The 17,511-nt window shown below is 30.8% G+C and overlaps 3 protein-coding genes across 5 annotated transcripts; 1 reads left to right on the forward strand and 2 right to left on the reverse strand.

Annotated features, from left to right (window-relative positions):
• Window positions 1–389: 389 nt before the first annotated feature.
• On the forward strand, window positions 390–9,587 carry LOC123261644 (fatty acid synthase-like). Its single transcript, XM_044723344.1, has 8 exons — window positions 390–605; window positions 680–930; window positions 993–1,224; window positions 1,288–2,000; window positions 2,062–3,586; window positions 3,654–6,910; window positions 6,983–7,237; window positions 9,168–9,587. Exons 1-8 carry the CDS (start codon window positions 413–415, stop codon window positions 9,582–9,584), a joined length of 6,843 nt encoding a protein of 2,280 aa, XP_044579279.1. The 5' UTR covers window positions 390–412; the 3' UTR covers window positions 9,585–9,587.
• Window positions 9,588–9,827: 240 nt separating this feature from the next.
• Window positions 9,828–14,004, reverse strand: LOC123261642 (putative uncharacterized protein DDB_G0291608). Of its 3 annotated transcripts, none has more exons than XM_044723340.1 (4): window positions 13,664–14,004; window positions 12,081–12,425; window positions 11,698–11,970; window positions 9,828–10,485 (listed from the first exon to the last, which is right to left on the reverse strand). In XM_044723340.1, the coding sequence occupies exons 2-4, from the start codon at window positions 12,392–12,394 to the stop codon at window positions 10,206–10,208; spliced, it is 867 nt and encodes a 288-aa protein (XP_044579275.1). In that variant the 5' UTR covers window positions 12,395–12,425; window positions 13,664–14,004; the 3' UTR covers window positions 9,828–10,205. The 3 variants fall into 3 exon arrangements, with proteins under 3 accessions (XP_044579275.1, XP_044579277.1, XP_044579276.1); XM_044723342.1 differs by having other exon boundaries at window positions 9,828–10,473; window positions 13,664–13,998; XM_044723341.1 differs by lacking the exon at window positions 13,664–14,004 and adding an exon at window positions 13,568–13,626.
• A 383-nt stretch (window positions 14,005–14,387) lies between these two features.
• On the reverse strand, window positions 14,388–16,519 carry LOC123261643 (ragulator complex protein LAMTOR1). Its single transcript, XM_044723343.1, has 5 exons — window positions 16,262–16,519; window positions 16,002–16,078; window positions 15,840–15,929; window positions 15,045–15,243; window positions 14,388–14,980 (listed from the first exon to the last, which is right to left on the reverse strand). Exons 1-5 carry the CDS (start codon window positions 16,340–16,342, stop codon window positions 14,891–14,893), a joined length of 537 nt encoding a protein of 178 aa, XP_044579278.1. The 5' UTR covers window positions 16,343–16,519; the 3' UTR covers window positions 14,388–14,890.
• Between the last annotated feature and the right edge of the window lie 992 nt (window positions 16,520–17,511).

A 17,511-nucleotide genomic window follows, 5' to 3' on the forward strand; every position in this document is an offset into this window, starting at 1 on the left:
TGGACTATTATATGAGATGATAATAAATGGGTATTATTATAAATTGTTAAAATTTAAATTAATGAATCTGGGTTATAAAAATAAAGTGTAAAAATTAAATATTGCGCAATAAAGAAAGCCAGGTGATTTCGTATTGATTACATTTGGTGCATTCTTAACTTTTCCGTTGACCTGTCAGCAGAGGGGTAAGTAATATCCGAATTACTTTATAAAAGCCCGGTGAAGACTATGTTTTTCATCATTTATCAGCTTCACCTATCTGCTGAACAACAGTAACTACATTTTTACCACGAAGCTAATAAGAAATAACCAGTGGATTATTGAAGAAGTGATTTATATTTGTATATTAAATAGGTGAAGAAATATATTGAAGTGAAATTTATTTATTAATTATTAAAAATAAATAAACAAAATGAAGACAAAAATTTTGAAAAACTCTCCGAACTTCAATCCTTGCGCTCAGAACATCGAGATTGCAGATGAAGATATCGTAATCTCAGGTCTCGCTGGAAGATTTCCTGAGTCCGATGACTTGAAACATTTTAAAGAAAATTTGTTTGATAAAAAAGATCTGATAACTGAAGATGACCGTCGCTGGAATCTGGGTAAGTTGATATTAAATTATTTAGTTATTTTTTAGAATAAAAAACAAATAATATTTTATTAAATGACCTTTTAGATCACCCTGAGCTTCCAAGGGGTTTTGGAAAAATAAATAACCTGGAAAAATTTGACGCAGACTTCTTCGGTATTCACTTCAAGGAAGCTCATACGATGGATCCAATGGGAAGAATGCTTTTGGAGCATTCGTACGAAGCTATTATCGATGCAGGAATTAACCCGAAACATTTAAAAGGCACCAATACTGGAGTGTTCTTCAGCGCTTGCTACTCAGAGTCTGAAGTCGCCTGGATTTATGAAGATCAAGATGTAAATATAATTTCTTCCCGGTGAGTTACTATTTTTTGAGACTAAATCATTTTTTTTACCAGGTAAATGGACTGGGAATACTTGGATGCAGCAAAGCAATGCTAGCAAATCGAGTTTCACGCTGGCTGGGAGTCACTGGACCAAGTTATAATGTCGACACTGCCTGTAGCTCGAGTCTTTATGCGATGGAACATGCTTATCGAGCTATTCGAGACGGAAAATGTGAAGCTGCTCTTGTAGGCGGAGCTAATTTGCTTCTTAATCCTTATTTATCTTTGTTATTTGCACGGCTTGGTAAGATACTTCAAAATTAATCAGAATTATTTGATTAAGTTAATAAAATTATCGTACTTACAGGTGTATTGTCCACTGACGGTCGATGCAAGCCATTTACTAATGAAGCAAACGGTTACGCACGAAGTGAAACCGTCAGTGTAGCATTCTTACAGAAAGCAAAAAATGCGAAGCGCATTTATGCTACAATAGTCCATGGGAAAACAAACTGCGATGGGTTCAAAGAGCAAGGGATAACTTTTCCGTCAAGCATGATGCAAGGTACGCTTCTTAAAGAATTTTATGATGAATGCGAGATCGCACCGAGTGTTTTAAATTACCTCGAAGCCCATGGAACTGGTACAGCAGTCGGTGATCCGGAAGAACTTAATGCTATCGATAGAGTGTTTTGTAAAGATCGGAAAGTTCCGTTGAGAGTCGGATCCATAAAATCCAACTTAGGACATGCTGAGCCAGCGAGTGGAATGTGTTCTATAGCTAAAGTTCTGATTGCTAATGAAACAGGAATAATAGCGCCGAACCTTCATTATACCGGACCATGCAAAGGAGTGAAATGTCTTGAAGAAGGTAGGCTTCAGGTTATTACAGAGCCGACACCGTGGGAAGGTGGATACGCAGGTGTCAATTCTTTTGGTTTTGGGGGAGCCAATGCTCACATTTTATTAAAATCAAATCCTATTGAGAAAGTCAACGGAGGAGCTCCAAATGACGATTTGCCGAGGCTGGTTGTCGTTTCTGGTCGAACTCAAGAAGCTGTTGAAGTTCTGCTTAACGATGTGAGTGCTCAATATTGTTTATTGAATATTAAGATAGTGATCGAATGTTTTTTTTTTCCAGGTTGAAACCAGACCACTTGACGCTGAATATGTGAGGCTTCTTCATAACATCCATGCAGATAGTATTTCCGAGCATTTATACAGAGGTTACACTATAGTGCGTCGTCGTTCAACTACGGAGAACCGTACCAGAGATATTAAGCAACATCGAGGTCTCAAAAGACCGATCTGGTATATCTTATCCGGTATAGGGTCTCAGTGGCCATCTATGGGTACTGCCTTTTTACGTTTTCCGATTTTTGCACAAGCTATTAAAAAATGTGACGCCGTATTGAAACCTCGCGGAGTTGATATCTATGATATTTTAACAAATCCAAATGAATCAACGTTTGATAATGATGTTAACTCTTATGTCGGGATCGCTGCAGTCCAAATAGGTCTAGTTGATCTTCTCACTTCTCTTGGAATCGTTCCTAAACGTATAATAGGACACTCTGTTGGAGAACTCGCTTGCGCTTATGCCAATGGTTTCTATACGATTGAACAGACGATTTTAACAGCTTACTCTTATGATCTTTCTGCGAAAAACAATCATCTACTGGATGAGGCACTAATCAGAGAAGCAATAGTTCGTATTCCGAAGAATGCTGTGATGATAGAAATTGCACCTCAACCTCTCTTCCAAGATGTCCTTCAGAAAAAGGCTAAGCCTGAAGTAATTAATATCGCTTTGACTAACCGCAAGAGCAAGGATAATGTTGAAGTATTTCTTCAAGCAATCGGAAAACTTTACAACCTTGGTTTTCAACCGCAGGTACATAAACTTTATCCAGAAATAAAATTTCCAGTGTCACGTAGCACGCCAATGATCTCTCCATTATTAAAATGGGACCACTCTAAAGATTGGTACGTCATGTTATACAAATTACAGACAAAATTAAAATCTGGGGAACGGTTAATACAGATAAATAAAATTCATGAGGACTATGAGTTTATGACAGCCCATGTGATTGACGGACGAAATCTTGTTCCAGCGACTGGATATCTTGCGCTAGTTTGGGATACGATCGGACGGATGTTTGGAAAGTTGTACACAGACGTTTCGGTGGTTTTTGACGATATTAAATTCTTACGAGCTACAACTATTCCCAAAGAAGGACACGTTGAGCTTACATTGATGATTCAACAGGGAACGGGTAGGTTCGAGGTCGCCGAAGGAGATGTTGCTGTCGTTACTGGATTTATTCATATTGTTACTGAGCCATCAATGATCATGATGAACCCAACGCTTCCGGAGGATGAAGAGGAAGAAGAAATGACCGAGAAAGATATTTACAAAGAACTTAGATTGAGAGGATATCAGTACAGTGGCTGTTTCCGAGGAATTAAAAGTGCTTCGACTAACGGTACTCGGGGCAAAATAGCCTGGTGCAATAATTGGGTCGCTTTTATGGACAACATGATGCAGATGCAAATACTTGAAATGGACTCACGAGGATTATTTGTTCCGACGGGAATTCAAAAACTCGTCATCAATACTAAGGCACATTTCAATCAATTTCGAACTCTGCCTGGAGATGTTAAAGGTTTGGCAATTTATTGAAATTTAATTTCTTTAATAATTTTATCTTATTATAACTTATTTTTTTACAGAGTTTCCAGTTTATCGATACAAATCATTAGATTTGATCGTATCAGGAGGCGTGGAGATCCGTGGACTGAGAGCCAGCGTAATATCAAGAAGAAAACCTGCTGGTGCACCTGTTCTCGAGTCGTACCAATTTATTGCTCATCGAGATTGCGCTGAGATTTCTCTAAATGAAGCTACACGCCTAGCAGCTCATCTCGTTTTGGAAAACCACCACGGAATAAAAGTCAAAACTTTAGAGAGCTTAGATGCGGATGAAAAATATCCGGTTGAAGATTTATTCACTCCAATCCTCCAAGAAGCGCTCGGTGATATTCCTCTCATTCAACCGGAGTTGAATATTCTCACAGAAAATTCATTCGAAGAAGGCACACTGCCTGCCAATATAAATATCACTGAAGTTAAAAAATTGACTCCAGAAACCAATGCAACGATATTATCGGGCCGTCGACTTTTGAAAAAAAAAAATAAGTCGTTGCCGCAACTACTAACTGCTGTCAAAAACGAAGGATTCGTATTGACTATAGAGTCTAGAGAAAATACTACTGATCTTTTTGAAGTAGCGAAGAAACATAATCTTGATATGATTTTCGAAAAAGTCGTTGATGACTCACTTTGCTTACTTTTAAGAAAACAATCAAAATCATCTCACAAAATGGTAATTATCAATGTGAAGAATGATTCATTTGAATGGTTGAATGGATTGAAGTCTGCATTCAAGGGTGAAAAAGAACAAAACAACAATCGCATTGTTTTAGTCAGCGAAAAGAGTTTTGAGAGTGGATTGCTTGGATTAGTAAACTGTCTACGTCAGGAACCAGGTGGCGAAATGATCCGAGGAGTTTTGATTCAAGATGAACAAGCCCCGGATTTTTCTCCGTCTTTACCGCTTTACGCTGATCAATTAAAGTTGAATCTTACCATGAATGTTCTAAGACCAAATAATACCTGGGGATCTTATCGGCACCTTAAATTATCAGCAGTGACTCCTCAGCCTGTGTATCACGCTTGGGCAAACCAACTTGTAAGAGGAGACATGAGTTCGCTCGCGTGGCTTGAAGGTCCAATAAGACCTAATTTCATTCATCCTGACCTCATCGATGTGGTTTATTCAGCTATAAACTTCCGTGATGTGATGTTTACCAGTGGTAAACTTGCCGCTGAATTAATTGCTACTAATCGATGGCTCGAGGAGTGTTGTATTGGTTTTGAGTACAGCGGTGTGGATCGTTATGGGAAACGAATTATGGGATTAACGCCAGCTCGAGCGATTACCAACAAAGCAGTTATTGATCGGGATCTTTCATGGTATGTTCCAGAAGGTTGGAGCCTCGAAGACAGCGCGACAGTCCCTTGTGTATATGCAACAGCATACTACGCAATGTTTTCCAAAGGCAAAATTAAGAAAAACGATAAAGTTCTGATTCATTCTGGAACTGGAGGTGTTGGACAAGCGGCTATCATTCTCGCACTTCACGTAGGATGTGAAGTATTTACCACGGTTGGTACTCCTGAAAAACGTCAATTTATGCGAGATAACTTCCCACAGATTCCGGAAGATCATATTGGAAATTCACGTGACACTAGTTTTGAAACAATGATCTTGGAAAGAACAAATGGACGCGGCGTCGATATTGTATTAAATTCGCTGACTGAGGATAAGCTTCAAGCATCGATACGGTGTCTAGCAGAAGGCGGAAGGTTCTTAGAAATCGGAAAGTTCGATATGGCTAATGATACTCATATTGGAATGGCTGCATTCCGCAAGGGAATCAGTTTTTATGGTGTTTTACTTGATAATTTTTTCAAAGCAACTAGTGATGTGAAGAAAATTTTGAATGGACTTTTACAGAAAGGTTTGGATGAAGGTTTTATAAAGCCTCTCCCAAGAACTGTTTTCTCCTCAGATAAGTTGGAAGCTGCATTTCGATACATGGGTGCTGGTAAACATATAGGCAAAGTATTAATCAAAGTACTGGACGAAAAAAATTTATTGAATACCATTGTGCCAGCTTTGCCTCGTTATTATTGCCCAGAGAATCGTAGTTACATTATTTTTGGAGGTCTGGGCGGATTTGGACTGGAGTTGGCTGACTGGCTGGTACTTCGTGGTGCTCGTAATCTCGTTCTTACTTCACGTTCTGGTCTGAAAAATGGTTATCAACGCATGCGAGTACGTTTATGGAAATCGTATGGAGTTAAAGTAGAAATAGTAGCTGGAAAAAATTCCGCGAATCATCAAGAGTGTGAAGACATATTGAAACTGGCTGAAAATCTAGCTCCAGTTGATGGAATCTTTAATCTCGCAGTCGTTTTGAAAGACAGTTTGATTGAGAACCAAACGCGTGATACTTTCAAGGAGTCTTTTACAGCCAAAGCTTGGACAACTAAAGTCTTGGATAAAGTTTCAAGAATTGTCTGCCCAAAACTTCGACACTTTGTTGTCTTCTCATCAGTCTCTTGCGGGCGTGGTAATGCTGGGCAATCGAACTACGGAATGTCAAACTCTGTAATGGAGAGAATCTGCGAGAAGCGAGTCGCTGAAGGCCTTCCAGCTCTGGCGGTCCAGTGGGGAGCTGTTGGAGACGTTGGACTAGTTGCTGATATGCAAGAAGACAATAAAGAACTGGTGATCGGTGGTACCTTGCAGCAAAGAATAACCTCATGTTTGCAAGAACTGAATTACTTCCTCATGCAAAGCCATCCCATAGTTTCCAGTATGGTTGTCGCCGAGAAACGCGCTGGTAATAACGGTCCTCTAAATGTAGTTGAAACCGTGCTCAATATTATGGATCTCAAGAACCTGAAAAGTATCAGCCACCACACATCTCTTGCAGAACTTGGAATGGATTCAATGATGGCCGTCGAAATAAAACAATCGTTAGAACGCGAGTTCGACATATTCTTAACAGCTCAAGATATTCGAAGCCTTAATTTTGCTAAGTTAATAGAGATGAGCTCGAAAGATCACGGAAAGACGCCAACAAATGAGTCCCTCGACAGTACAGAAGTTCTAACAGGTTTAAAATTATATGTTCGATTAATGGGAGCGAAAGAAGAGCACTCCGGCGTAGCCGTCAAGCTTGAAACTCAAGAAGAAACCGGAAGAACCCGAATATTCTTCATTCCCGGTATCGAAGGCCAAGCGGGAGTTTTTTCAAATCTTGCCAGTAAAATTAAATCACCAGCAACCTGTTTACAGTTGGACAACTCCAATCCCGACTATGTTTCATTTTATGATATCGCAAATCAATTACTACCAGTAAGTGTTTTATCTTTGATTGATCTTTTTAATTTTAAGCCATTATTTTCTTTAAATTTTTTCCTTCTTTAGCATGTTCTGAAGAACAACGAAAATCACAAGCACTTTGTAATAATTGGATATTCAATTGGATCTCTCATTGCTATTGAATTGGTGAGAAAACTAGAAGCTGAAGGCTTAACCGGTAAATTAATACTCATTGACGGATCTCCTGACTTCACGAAAACCTTCAAAGATCAAATGTTTCCGTCTTCTAGCGAAGAAGAATTGCAGTATAATATTCTTGTAGGTATTGCAGAGATGATAGTCCCTACTCTCAGTGAAGAGGTAACGATTCATTTTTATTTTTAATTTTTTTGTTGTTAGTACTGCCGTCCCCTCGGCAGTTAATTATCTTCTTTAGTAACAATACTATCACAAAAAAATAAATATCGTCAGAATAAGGATACGTATCGTTATTCTGACTATGCATCGTATACTCGTATTTTTTTCAAAGATATTCTGTGTAGCCAATTGAGCTATCCAGCGGATAGTCAAAATGACGATCCGTATCATTATTTTACGCGTTACATTTAGTTGATTTAACTATACACCCTGATAGCCACGCTTTGTCTAAAAGTAGTTTGATTTCAGCAGTTACAGTTAACTTAACATCAAGTTTGCGGTAATTCTTTATACGGTACAACAGTTGTAAACAAATTGACGAAAATCTATGTCTTCATTTGAATACAAGTTAACACCAAATTTTTAGTTAAATTTCCTTTCAGCTTTACTACAACTTGACTATGTAAAATACTTGCACTGCAAGTCTCTACGTCAAATTACAGAGTAACTTTCAGACAACTTAACTAAAACCGTTTGGTTTGCAAACTCTTTCCATCAAGTTGGCTACAAATTTCGACAGTAGATTGAATAAAAGTTTGAGGGCCAGTTTTTCAATCCAGGATAAAATTTTATCCAATGATAAAATATATCTATATATATCATATATATAAATATACTGGCAATAATAATTTTATCTTGGATTGAAAAACTGGCCCTGAGTTAAGGTACACAAAAAAAAAAGATTTCTTGACTGGAGAATAAAATTCTTGGCTCAAGTTAATTTTCGGGTGCCCGAAGGAAGACCGAAGTTGTCTTGGCCGAAGTAAAAATTTTTCTTGAAATTCTATTCTTGGTGGAAGTAATTTTTCTTAATTCAAATTATCATAAATACTTGATACAATAAATTTTTATATTGGATCAAGATTTTTAGATACTTTAGGGAAGCAGCGCCACCTACTTCAGCTGAGAACAAAATTTTCTCACCTTGAGAAAATTTTTTTCTTGAATATTTGATACCCATTTTAGATTATTTTAGCACCCAATTATACATATTGAATGAAAGAAAATGGTTCAATATTATTTGATCTTCCCATTTGACATATTCGTCAATAAAAATATTAATGAAAATTTATTATCGAGATATTTAATTTTTTGGAGCAAGAGAAAAATTTTCTCAAGACAAGAAAATTTACTTCTGTCAAGAACTTAATTTTTTGGAGCAAGAGAAAAATTTTCTCAAAACAAGAAAATTTTCTTGATTTAAATAAATTGTCTTGGATCAAGATACGTATTTCTTGAAGCAAGAGAATTAATTTTGTTGGAATAAGTGAAATTTCTTGTGTCAAAAAAAAAAAATTTTTTTCGCCCAAGAAAATAATTAGCAAGAAAAATATTTTCTTGGTTCAAGTGAACCATTCTTTCTGTGTAGCTATCAGGGCAGATCCTTAAATTAACAAAACAGTAGTTTGTTTTGACGAAACTACATACACAGTAAAAAAATTTTCGTAAAATTTAACACAAATATTTGTGTTACTGACTGTTTTTACACAAACTAATGTTAATTTTACATTCTAATGTATTAAATCAACACATGAGAATGTGAAATTCTACACACTAGAGTGTAATTTTCTACACAAAAATTTTTACACTTTACACATAGACGAAAAATTTTTTACTGTGTATATTTACAAGAGCTATTCTCTGTATGCTTAAGTGAAACAAATGAATCCTTAAATAAAAAAACCGGATTGTTATTTTAAAGAAACGTCATTTGAGGATACGTTGAATAGTTATTTTAACAATATTTTTTTTTCCATACATGAAAATTAATGATGCTTCTAGAAAATTTCTTCAGAATATTGAAATTTTAATCAAATAATTAAAATTTTTAATTTTTTTAGATCAATGTATTAATTGAAACAACCAATTTCAGCTTGCGACGGTCTTGCCTAAGTACAACTCTTGGAAATTAAAATTAGATACAGTCATGAAACAATTACCACCTGGTGTAATGACAGTGCCTCAAGAAGAAGTACGCTGCATTCTCACTGCAGTTTACAACCGGTTCATTGCTTTGCAAAATTACGACAGCTCAAAATTACCAGCTTTGCGATCGTCAATCGTATTGTTAAAGCCTTCAATACCATCGATAAAATTCACCGAAGAGGATTATGGTCTCAGTAAAATAACTTGTCAAAAAGTACAAGTACACGTTGTTGAAGGCAATCACTTGACAATGTTAAACGATAATAAAATCGCCACGATACTCAATGATGAAACTACTGAAATTTTAAAACCAGTTAAAGAAAATATTACTTCTAAAGTTAATTTAAGAAACTGTAGTGCTTAAATTAATATCTAATCAGCCTACTGGAGATTTAAAATATTTTTCGATTAATTATATAATTATCAAACTTTTTTCATAGTTTTTTTTTTATTTCATTAAATTGTGAATGAAAAAACATTTTTTGTATATACATAATGGAAACGTTTAATATATATTCCATTGATTAATCAATGAACGTAATAAAAATCTAATCTATTTAATATCTAATAGCTTATCGTAGCTTTTTATCACTAACTTTTCTTTTTGTAAAATTCAATATTCCAACAACCACACTCAGACTTTTGATATATAATTCTACTGTCGAAATCATACAATTCTTTCTCTCTTTTTTCATTAATCCAATTATTCACGTCCTCATCATTTATCAACTCGATAATAATTAATACAAATCAATCACTTATCAGTAATTCAATAATGTAATTATAAAATACGCGGTATTAATAAAAAATGCAATGATACTATATTACAGGTATGTAATGAACATAAAGTTATTTAAAATGAAAAATTAAGAAGAAACTACACCAATAATATAATAAACTTGATACAAGTAATAAAAATAACGCGCTTCAACATTTAGATATTTTAATATAAATCTTCGATTAATAAAATGAAGATGATCAAAATTTAAAGATCCATAGGTTCTAATTCCGGATTACCCGGTTCCAATGGCTGGTTCAAATTCGGTACTGATTGACTGTTGTTGTTATTATTATTAAGATTAAGATTATTGTAATTGTTATTATTATTGTTATTGTTATTACTATTGTTGTTGTTATCTTCTTCGTTATTGTTAGCACTAGTAGGCGGCAGTTGTATTCCGGCTTGGCTGATAAACGTTCTCAGATGTTTACTTGGAGGTTCCCAGAGAACCAAAGCCATGGACGGTCGCTCTCTGCAATTAAAGTAGCTTTATTTTAATTTTGCTGTATTAATAAGTAATGGCAAACAGAAAAAAAAATTAACTTGAATCAAGAAAGTAATTTTAAAGAACTTTATTTTCTTGATTCGAGTAGAAAAATTCTTAATAAAAAAATTTTGAAAATTTATATTTTTTTTGCATCAAAAAGTTTACAAAAAAAAAATGAAATTCGGACTTTTTTGTTCTAAAGTCTGTCAAAAATCCAATTTTCAAATTTTTTTTTTGTTCTTAGTCTACTTGCCGTATTAAAGTATACAAAATAAAACCCCACCGGGCTTTTTTTTTAGATTAGCTAATCAGCTGATATCATGGAGGAAGTAAGTGTCAATTTTTTTCGAGGCGAGTGTCTTCAGACTACTATAACTTTAATTCTACTGAATGTTTTTAGCTAAAAATTTAACTGTATACTCTTGAAAAATGTATAAATAAATGGTAAAAAGTTCAAAGTTCTATCTCTTCATTAGTCTTTACAAAAAATCCCAAAAAATGCTTAAAAATGAGGGCGTCAGACCAGAGGACTCCCAAAAAATTTAGATGTATTTTTTAAACACTATTTTTTTTTACATCTAAATTAATAATTAATACTAACGTAATATTGTTGATTACCAAATATCGGCAACTTGATATGTTATTTATTTAATTATAATATTGTATTTTCTTAATGTCAAACGTAATATTTGGTACCATGTGACTATGTATTTTTGTTAAAAATATTTCAAGGTATTATTTATTTTAATTTTGATATTGTCTTAATAAGTTGGTTTAATTGTTTTAATTAATTTTATTATATTTTTTGGCACATAGGTTACCTGATGAAGTCAGAATTAAGCTGACGAAACGTTGTAAATTGAAATAAATAATAAGAAAAACATAATTTTTTTGGTCTACTATATCCTGATTTTGGTTCTTAGAAATTATAATATCTATTGAGTTTTTTTAAGTAATTTATAAGCTTGTTTGACAAGCATGAATAAAAATTATTTTTTGCAAAAAAAAAAAAAAAAAAAAAATACCAGAAGACTCCCTTAAACTAATTAATTTTACTTAATTCAAGAATTTTTCGTCTTGATTCAAGACAATGAATTTCTTCAAAATTATTTTTTCGGTTCAATAATTTTTCTCTTGATGCAAATTAAATTTTTTTTCTGTATAAAAGTATCAGTTGTTTAAAATAAAAATTTCTTGAATTAAACTTACAATTTAGACAGCAGTGAAGTAGGAATTAACGGTTCTTGTTGAATTCGTCTAAGCTCCTCAGATATCACCAGTCTTGGATGCATACTTTTACCATTTTCTACATTCAATGTACTGTTTTCAACATTCAGGTCGACTTGACTGCTAGTTGATGGCTGAACATTGTAGTCTGTTGAGGATGAACACGAGGGTATTGGATTGTAATTAGAACTTATATGCATATTTCTGAAGTGCGCTGCCATTTTTTCTTCTGATATAAATTGTTTAGTTGGTCTTCTGTAAATAAAAAAATTAAAAAAATTTTGATTAGCATTAAATAAATTAATTAAATAATCTCTAGTTTAATCTCTTTTTTAAATATATTGAATTGCAAAAATATTTCTTACGTTTCAGGAATATCAGGAATATCAAGTTTTCTCTTTTGATGGACAGGAGCAGGAACAGGAGCAGGAGCAGGAGGAACAAACGATGGTTTTTCTCCAGTAAATCTCATTATTTGGGATTGCTGCATACTCGGAATACTCCATGGCATGTACATCGGTGGTATCTGAGGCATCTGTGACCAAGAACCTGGCTCATGAGGCACATTTTGTTGGCCCATCATATGTTCAAATATTGAAGGAGGCGTATGCATATGTGCTCCGGGTATTTGGTTCTGAGCTGGAGGATGAATTACTTGGAATTGTGTCGGCATTGCCATTTTGATAGAATTGGTTTTAATTGAAAAATATCTAAAAAAAAAAAATAAGTTACTTAGATATAATCTTTAATTTTTTACAGTGATAATAAATTTTGTACACTGATTTACGAACAAAATTAATTATTATATTAAAATTGAGACTTGTAATAATTTTTAGAATTTTTTAAATAATTATAATAATTTTGTAATGTATAATGTATATAGAATAATTAATAATTTTAACCCTTCAGTACCCTCGCTATGAGAATTTTTCTCACGCAACAACATTCAACTTATAGGATGTCGCTGCAGTGCAAGTGAGACACTAAAAAGAACGTGGGTACTGAAGGGTTAATAATAATAAATTATAATAAAAAAATTCTATTTTTAGAAGCTTTAAAAAATTATAAATACAATTTTTTTTTAAATAATTTTTTAGGCCTAGTTTATTTTTCAAGAAAAATTAAAAAATTGTCAATTGTCTTATAATTTCAGTGTCAGAATTAATTTTGTTGATTTAAAGTAAAAGACCCAGTTATTGACACTGGTCTAGTTATTAGAAAATTGCAATTTTATTCTAATTAAACAAATAAAATGTTTTCAAAAAACCAATTATCTTAAAATTTATAAATGATATTAAAGTTAGCTGTCACTTTATTATTTTTCAATTTTATTTAACAAAAAAATTTGTACCGAAAAATTATTTTTAAAAAATTGCATTTTTAATTTATTAATATTTTTATTTATTTTTAGTGACAATTTTTTTTTATAATTTTTTTTTGCCATAATTTATTTGCTATAAAATTTTTAAAATTATTAAATATATGCTAAATTAATTTTCATAATTTATAATTAAAAAATTATATTTTTTTATTTATTAGAGTCGATTTGTTTTTTTTTAAATAAAATAAAATTTTAAGTGTCAATAGCTGGGTTTTTTACCTTATATAAGTTAACACTATAATTATAATTTTTCACATTTATAATTGCAGTAATTAATGATACTAAAATCAGCTGACATCTGAAAAATTTTTTTTTTTAATTTATATGTGTGAAATTTTTTTATAATTTAATTATAAAAATCCAAAAAATTGACAGATGTCTATAAATTTAACTATGACAATAATTGTTTTTGTGAATTTATAAAACTAAATCAATTTTAAATTAAATAATAATACAATTATGGACGCTAATCCCTTGATTCACTTTAATTAGAGCACGAGAATAATCAATTGTTTTTAATGATAACAGTAGCTATTATTATTTCGGTGTAACGGTATAGTTATTTACCTGTGTCCTGAAGATTTACTGATATTAACTCCGTGTTTTTAATTCAATACTGGCAACCTGGACCAGAATCTTTCTCTCGTAATTTCTAGAAACTTCGTGAAGATGTCTTCAATTTTGGTTAACTCACAAGGATAAACTAATGATCACAAAATTGATTAAAAAGTAAACAATTGATTTTGCTGGAATAATGTTCTGTTGAAGTAATTTGTGAAGATAGTTAATGGAATTATTTGCAAACTTTCACTAGAAGAGTTTTTTGTTTTTTTCTTTTACACGACAGTTCGCACAAAACTCACAAATGTATTGGTGTTGTATTTATTTTATTTATTTTGTGAACTTCCATTTATTCAGTCAGCGCGCAGGCGCATAGGAAATATTCCTAGGGAATTTTATAATAATTTATAGTAATAAATATTTTTATGAAAATGAAGTTAGCTGACATTTCAAAATTTTTAGAAATTTTTTATTGAAAAAATTTCAATTAAACAATTAAACAAAAATTTCACATGTAAAAAATTTGAAAAACTATAAGTGCAATTTTTTTAGAAATATCTTTTTAGTTGTAATTTAATTAATAAAAAAAATCAAAAATTTTTAGACTTCTGCTACCTTCAGTGTCATATATTTTTTCTTGAAAATTTTTCCAAGATTTTCCGTTGAAAAATTATTTTAAAATTAAATATAAAATATTAATTTTATATTTTTAAAACGCGTAAGAAATAACTGAGTAATAAGATACATTTATTAGTGTTATTTATATTACAACTGTATTATATAATTTATTATTATACATTATCTTTACAACATACATTTCAATATCAATCTATTAATATATTTTGTAAATATCACGTATATAATTTTTAGTGCCTGTAAAAATGGTATTAATTTATAAATAAAATTGACTGTAATCATCAAAATTTATCAAAATAAACCGGTTTTTAATTTTTTGAATTCACGTGTCGATTTTAGTGTAAAAAGCTTCGTATATCATTAATTATCTTATCCAAAAGTGGTCTTTTAATATCAATTAATTAAAAGGATAAATTATCAACAATAACTTCGAAAAAAATACAATTTTTGTCGTGTAAACAAATTGTCAATATTAAAGATTTTGCGATTGCAATTATATTAACATAAGATAGAATTAAAAAATAAATTATATAAATTTCAATAGAGGATTTTTTAGAGAAAATAAGTCTCATGACTGGTTAAAAAGTGCCAAGTTGATCACGAGAGAAATGGCACCACCAGATCTTCTTTATGCTCCACTTTAACATCATTCAATGCTGCTCTAGCGCTCCGAACCATGGTTTTTATCTAGAATTTTAACATGAATTAGTACTTAATTGATCAAGACTGTCAATTATCATTTTTAACCTACCAGCTCTTCATCTTCAGCAGTAATCGGTTCAGATGATAATATTCTTTCTGGCGCTGGAATATCATTGAGTAAACAGCAAGTGGTTTGGGGTATTTTAACTCCACCAGTTTCTATTCTTTTGGAGTATACTCGTGATCTATCCATATATTCATGTTGTTCCAAATTATGTGAATCTAGTGCTCCAACATCAATTACATTTCTATAAAAATAAGTAGATATTAATTATAATATAAAAAAAAATTTCTAAAAATTTGCGCTTGTAATTTTTTTAAATTTTTACATGTGGAATTTTTTTATTAAAACTTTTTCATAATTTAATTATTATAAAAATCCAAAAAATTTATATTGAAATTGGCACACTTGAAAAATTTTTTATTTTTTTTTAAATGATAAACTAGGTTTAAAAAATTATTTATAAAAAATTGCATTTATAAATTTTTAGAGTTTCTAAAGATGGAAATTTTTAAATAAATTTTTCTTAATATAATTTATTAGTTAAAAATTTTATAAAAATTGTCAGATGTCTCAATTTACGATACTAAAATTATCCGACGTTCAACAATTTTTGACTTTTTTTTATTAATTAAATTAGAACTAAAAAAATATTTTTTTTAATTTTCTGCACGTTAAATTTTTTACTTTTTTTTTTCTTAGTAATTTTCCAATAAAATAAATTACAAAAACTTTCAGATGTTGGCTAATTTAATTTTCGTTCTTAATTTTAGTTTTATAAAAATTTACTGATTTCTGTAAATTTCAGCATCATAATAATTAAATGATAAATAAAATACATACGCTGCTGTTTCATGTAATATTCTATTTAAAGCACTTTGTTCATCTGTTTTCTTTGGAATAGAACTTGCATATTGATTAACGTAATCATCGCTGAAAAAAAAAAAAAAATTATTGACAATTATTGAAGAAAATTTATAATTTTTATACCGATTTGACATATACCTGTGTACATGTGGAATATTAGTGCTGTTACTGACAGGATCAACTAACAAATGAGTTCTTTCATTGGCTTCTCCTCCCTGAAAAATAAAAATAAAATAATTAAAAAACAATACTGAAAGATGAATAACCTCATCAGAAAATAATAAAATACAGTGATAAAAGTTGTTAAGTGATTAAAACGACTATCGCCTGCGAGCGGCTTGATAAATTTGATACCAAAACAATAAACAATCTACATTGTAAGTAGCAAAAATAAATACCTGTGGCCCGCTGTCTTTATTAAACAAACTACAGCAGCATCCCATGGTGCTGAGTAATTTTTCCCAACAGCTATCACTCATGTAGGTGCGTTCTTAGTGCAAAAGTGCGAGCATTTTTCAATGTTTTTTAGTGCACTGGTGAGAGAATACTAGACAATATTAGTCAGTGAATCAACTGTTGTCTGTGTCATAAAATATTTATTCTAACAAGTGAGACAAGACGAGTCTCTTGGCTCCACTCTGGTACACAACAAAAGGACAGTGTTTCTATGTAACTTTTTTAATATACTCTTACATTATCTTACTCAAATTTAATTATGGAGTAAGAAAATTGTTAATTTTTGAGATTTTTTAAATAAATAAAATTTCTTTATAATTTTTAATCATAAGAATTGAAAAAAAACTTTGTAAATATTTTTTAGCACTAATTTATTTGGTTAAAAAAAAAATAAAAAATGTCATTATGTCAAATTAACAAAAATTTGACATTTCAAAAAAAATTTTATCAAATAAATAATCAAAAAAAAAAATTTTTATTTGTGTAAATTAAAAAAAAAAAGGTATATTTATGATGAAAATTAAGTTAGCCGACATTTAAAAATTTTTAGAACTTTTTTTTATCAAAAAAATGAATGCAAAATAATAAAAAAAAATTTCATTTGTAAAAAACTTAAAAAACACTAAGTGCAATTTAAAAAAAAATTTTTGTTCTAATTTAATAATTATAAACAATTAAAAACGTCGGCTAACTTTAATGTTATATATTTATGTAATTTTTTCAATAATAATTAATTTCTTTCAAAAATCAAAAATAGAGTAGTTTTAATTAAAAATTAAAATTTTATGATACTGATGTTAAATTAAAAAAATTTTTTTAACAAATCAATTACAATAAAAAAACGCTTCTAAAAATTTTCACTTATAATTTTTATTAATTTTCACGTGGAATTTTTCAATAAAATTTTTTTTTACAATAGTTTAACTGCTGTAAAATTCTAAAAAAATTTCTAATGTTTGTAAACTTCAGTGTTTTTAAATTTTTTAATTTTTGTATAATACTAAAGTTAGCCGACGTTTTAAACTTTTTAATTTTTATTTTAATAATTGAATTAAAACAAAAAAATATTTTTTTTTTATTTTTTTGTAATCATTTTTTCAATAAAAAAAATTTTCCAAACTTTTAAATGTCGGCTAACTTAATTTTCATAATTTTTGCGGGTAATATTTTGCGCATGCGCGTTTACTTTTAG

This window comes from Cotesia glomerata, linkage group LG3 (assembly GCF_020080835.1).
Source record: "Cotesia glomerata isolate CgM1 linkage group LG3, MPM_Cglom_v2.3, whole genome shotgun sequence".
Lineage (NCBI taxonomy): Eukaryota > Metazoa > Arthropoda > Insecta > Hymenoptera > Braconidae > Cotesia > Cotesia glomerata.

Excerpts from the sequence above, each read along its gene's own strand:
- LOC123261644 (XM_044723344.1), top strand. The coding sequence starts at position 413 with ATGAAGACAAAAATTTTGAAAAACTCTCCGAACTTCAATCCTTGCGCT. Across the intron at positions 1,225-1,287 it reads TTTGTTATTTGCACGGCTTG|GTGTATTGTCCACTGACGGT; the intron begins GTAAGATACTTC and ends TCGTACTTACAG. Across the intron at positions 6,911-6,982 it reads TCGCAAATCAATTACTACCA|CATGTTCTGAAGAACAACGA; the intron begins GTAAGTGTTTTA and ends TTCCTTCTTTAG.
- LOC123261643 (XM_044723343.1), bottom strand. The coding sequence starts at position 16,342 with ATGAGTGATAGCTGTTGGGAAAAATTACTCAGCACCATGGGATGCTGC. Across the intron at positions 16,079-16,261 it reads ATAAAGACAGCGGGCCACAG|GGAGGAGAAGCCAATGAAAG; the intron begins GTATTTATTTTT and ends TTTATTTTTCAG. Across the intron at positions 15,930-16,001 it reads AATATTCCACATGTACACAG|CGATGATTACGTTAATCAAT; the intron begins GTATATGTCAAA and ends TTTTTTTTTCAG.
- LOC123261642 (XM_044723340.1), bottom strand. The coding sequence starts at position 12,394 with ATGGCAATGCCGACACAATTCCAAGTAATTCATCCTCCAGCTCAGAAC. Across the intron at positions 11,971-12,080 it reads ATTCCTGATATTCCTGAAAC|AAGACCAACTAAACAATTTA; the intron begins GTAAGAAATATT and ends TTTTATTTACAG. Across the intron at positions 10,486-11,697 it reads ACTTCACTGCTGTCTAAATT|CTTTAATTGCAGAGAGCGAC; the intron begins GTAAGTTTAATT and ends AAAATAAAGCTA.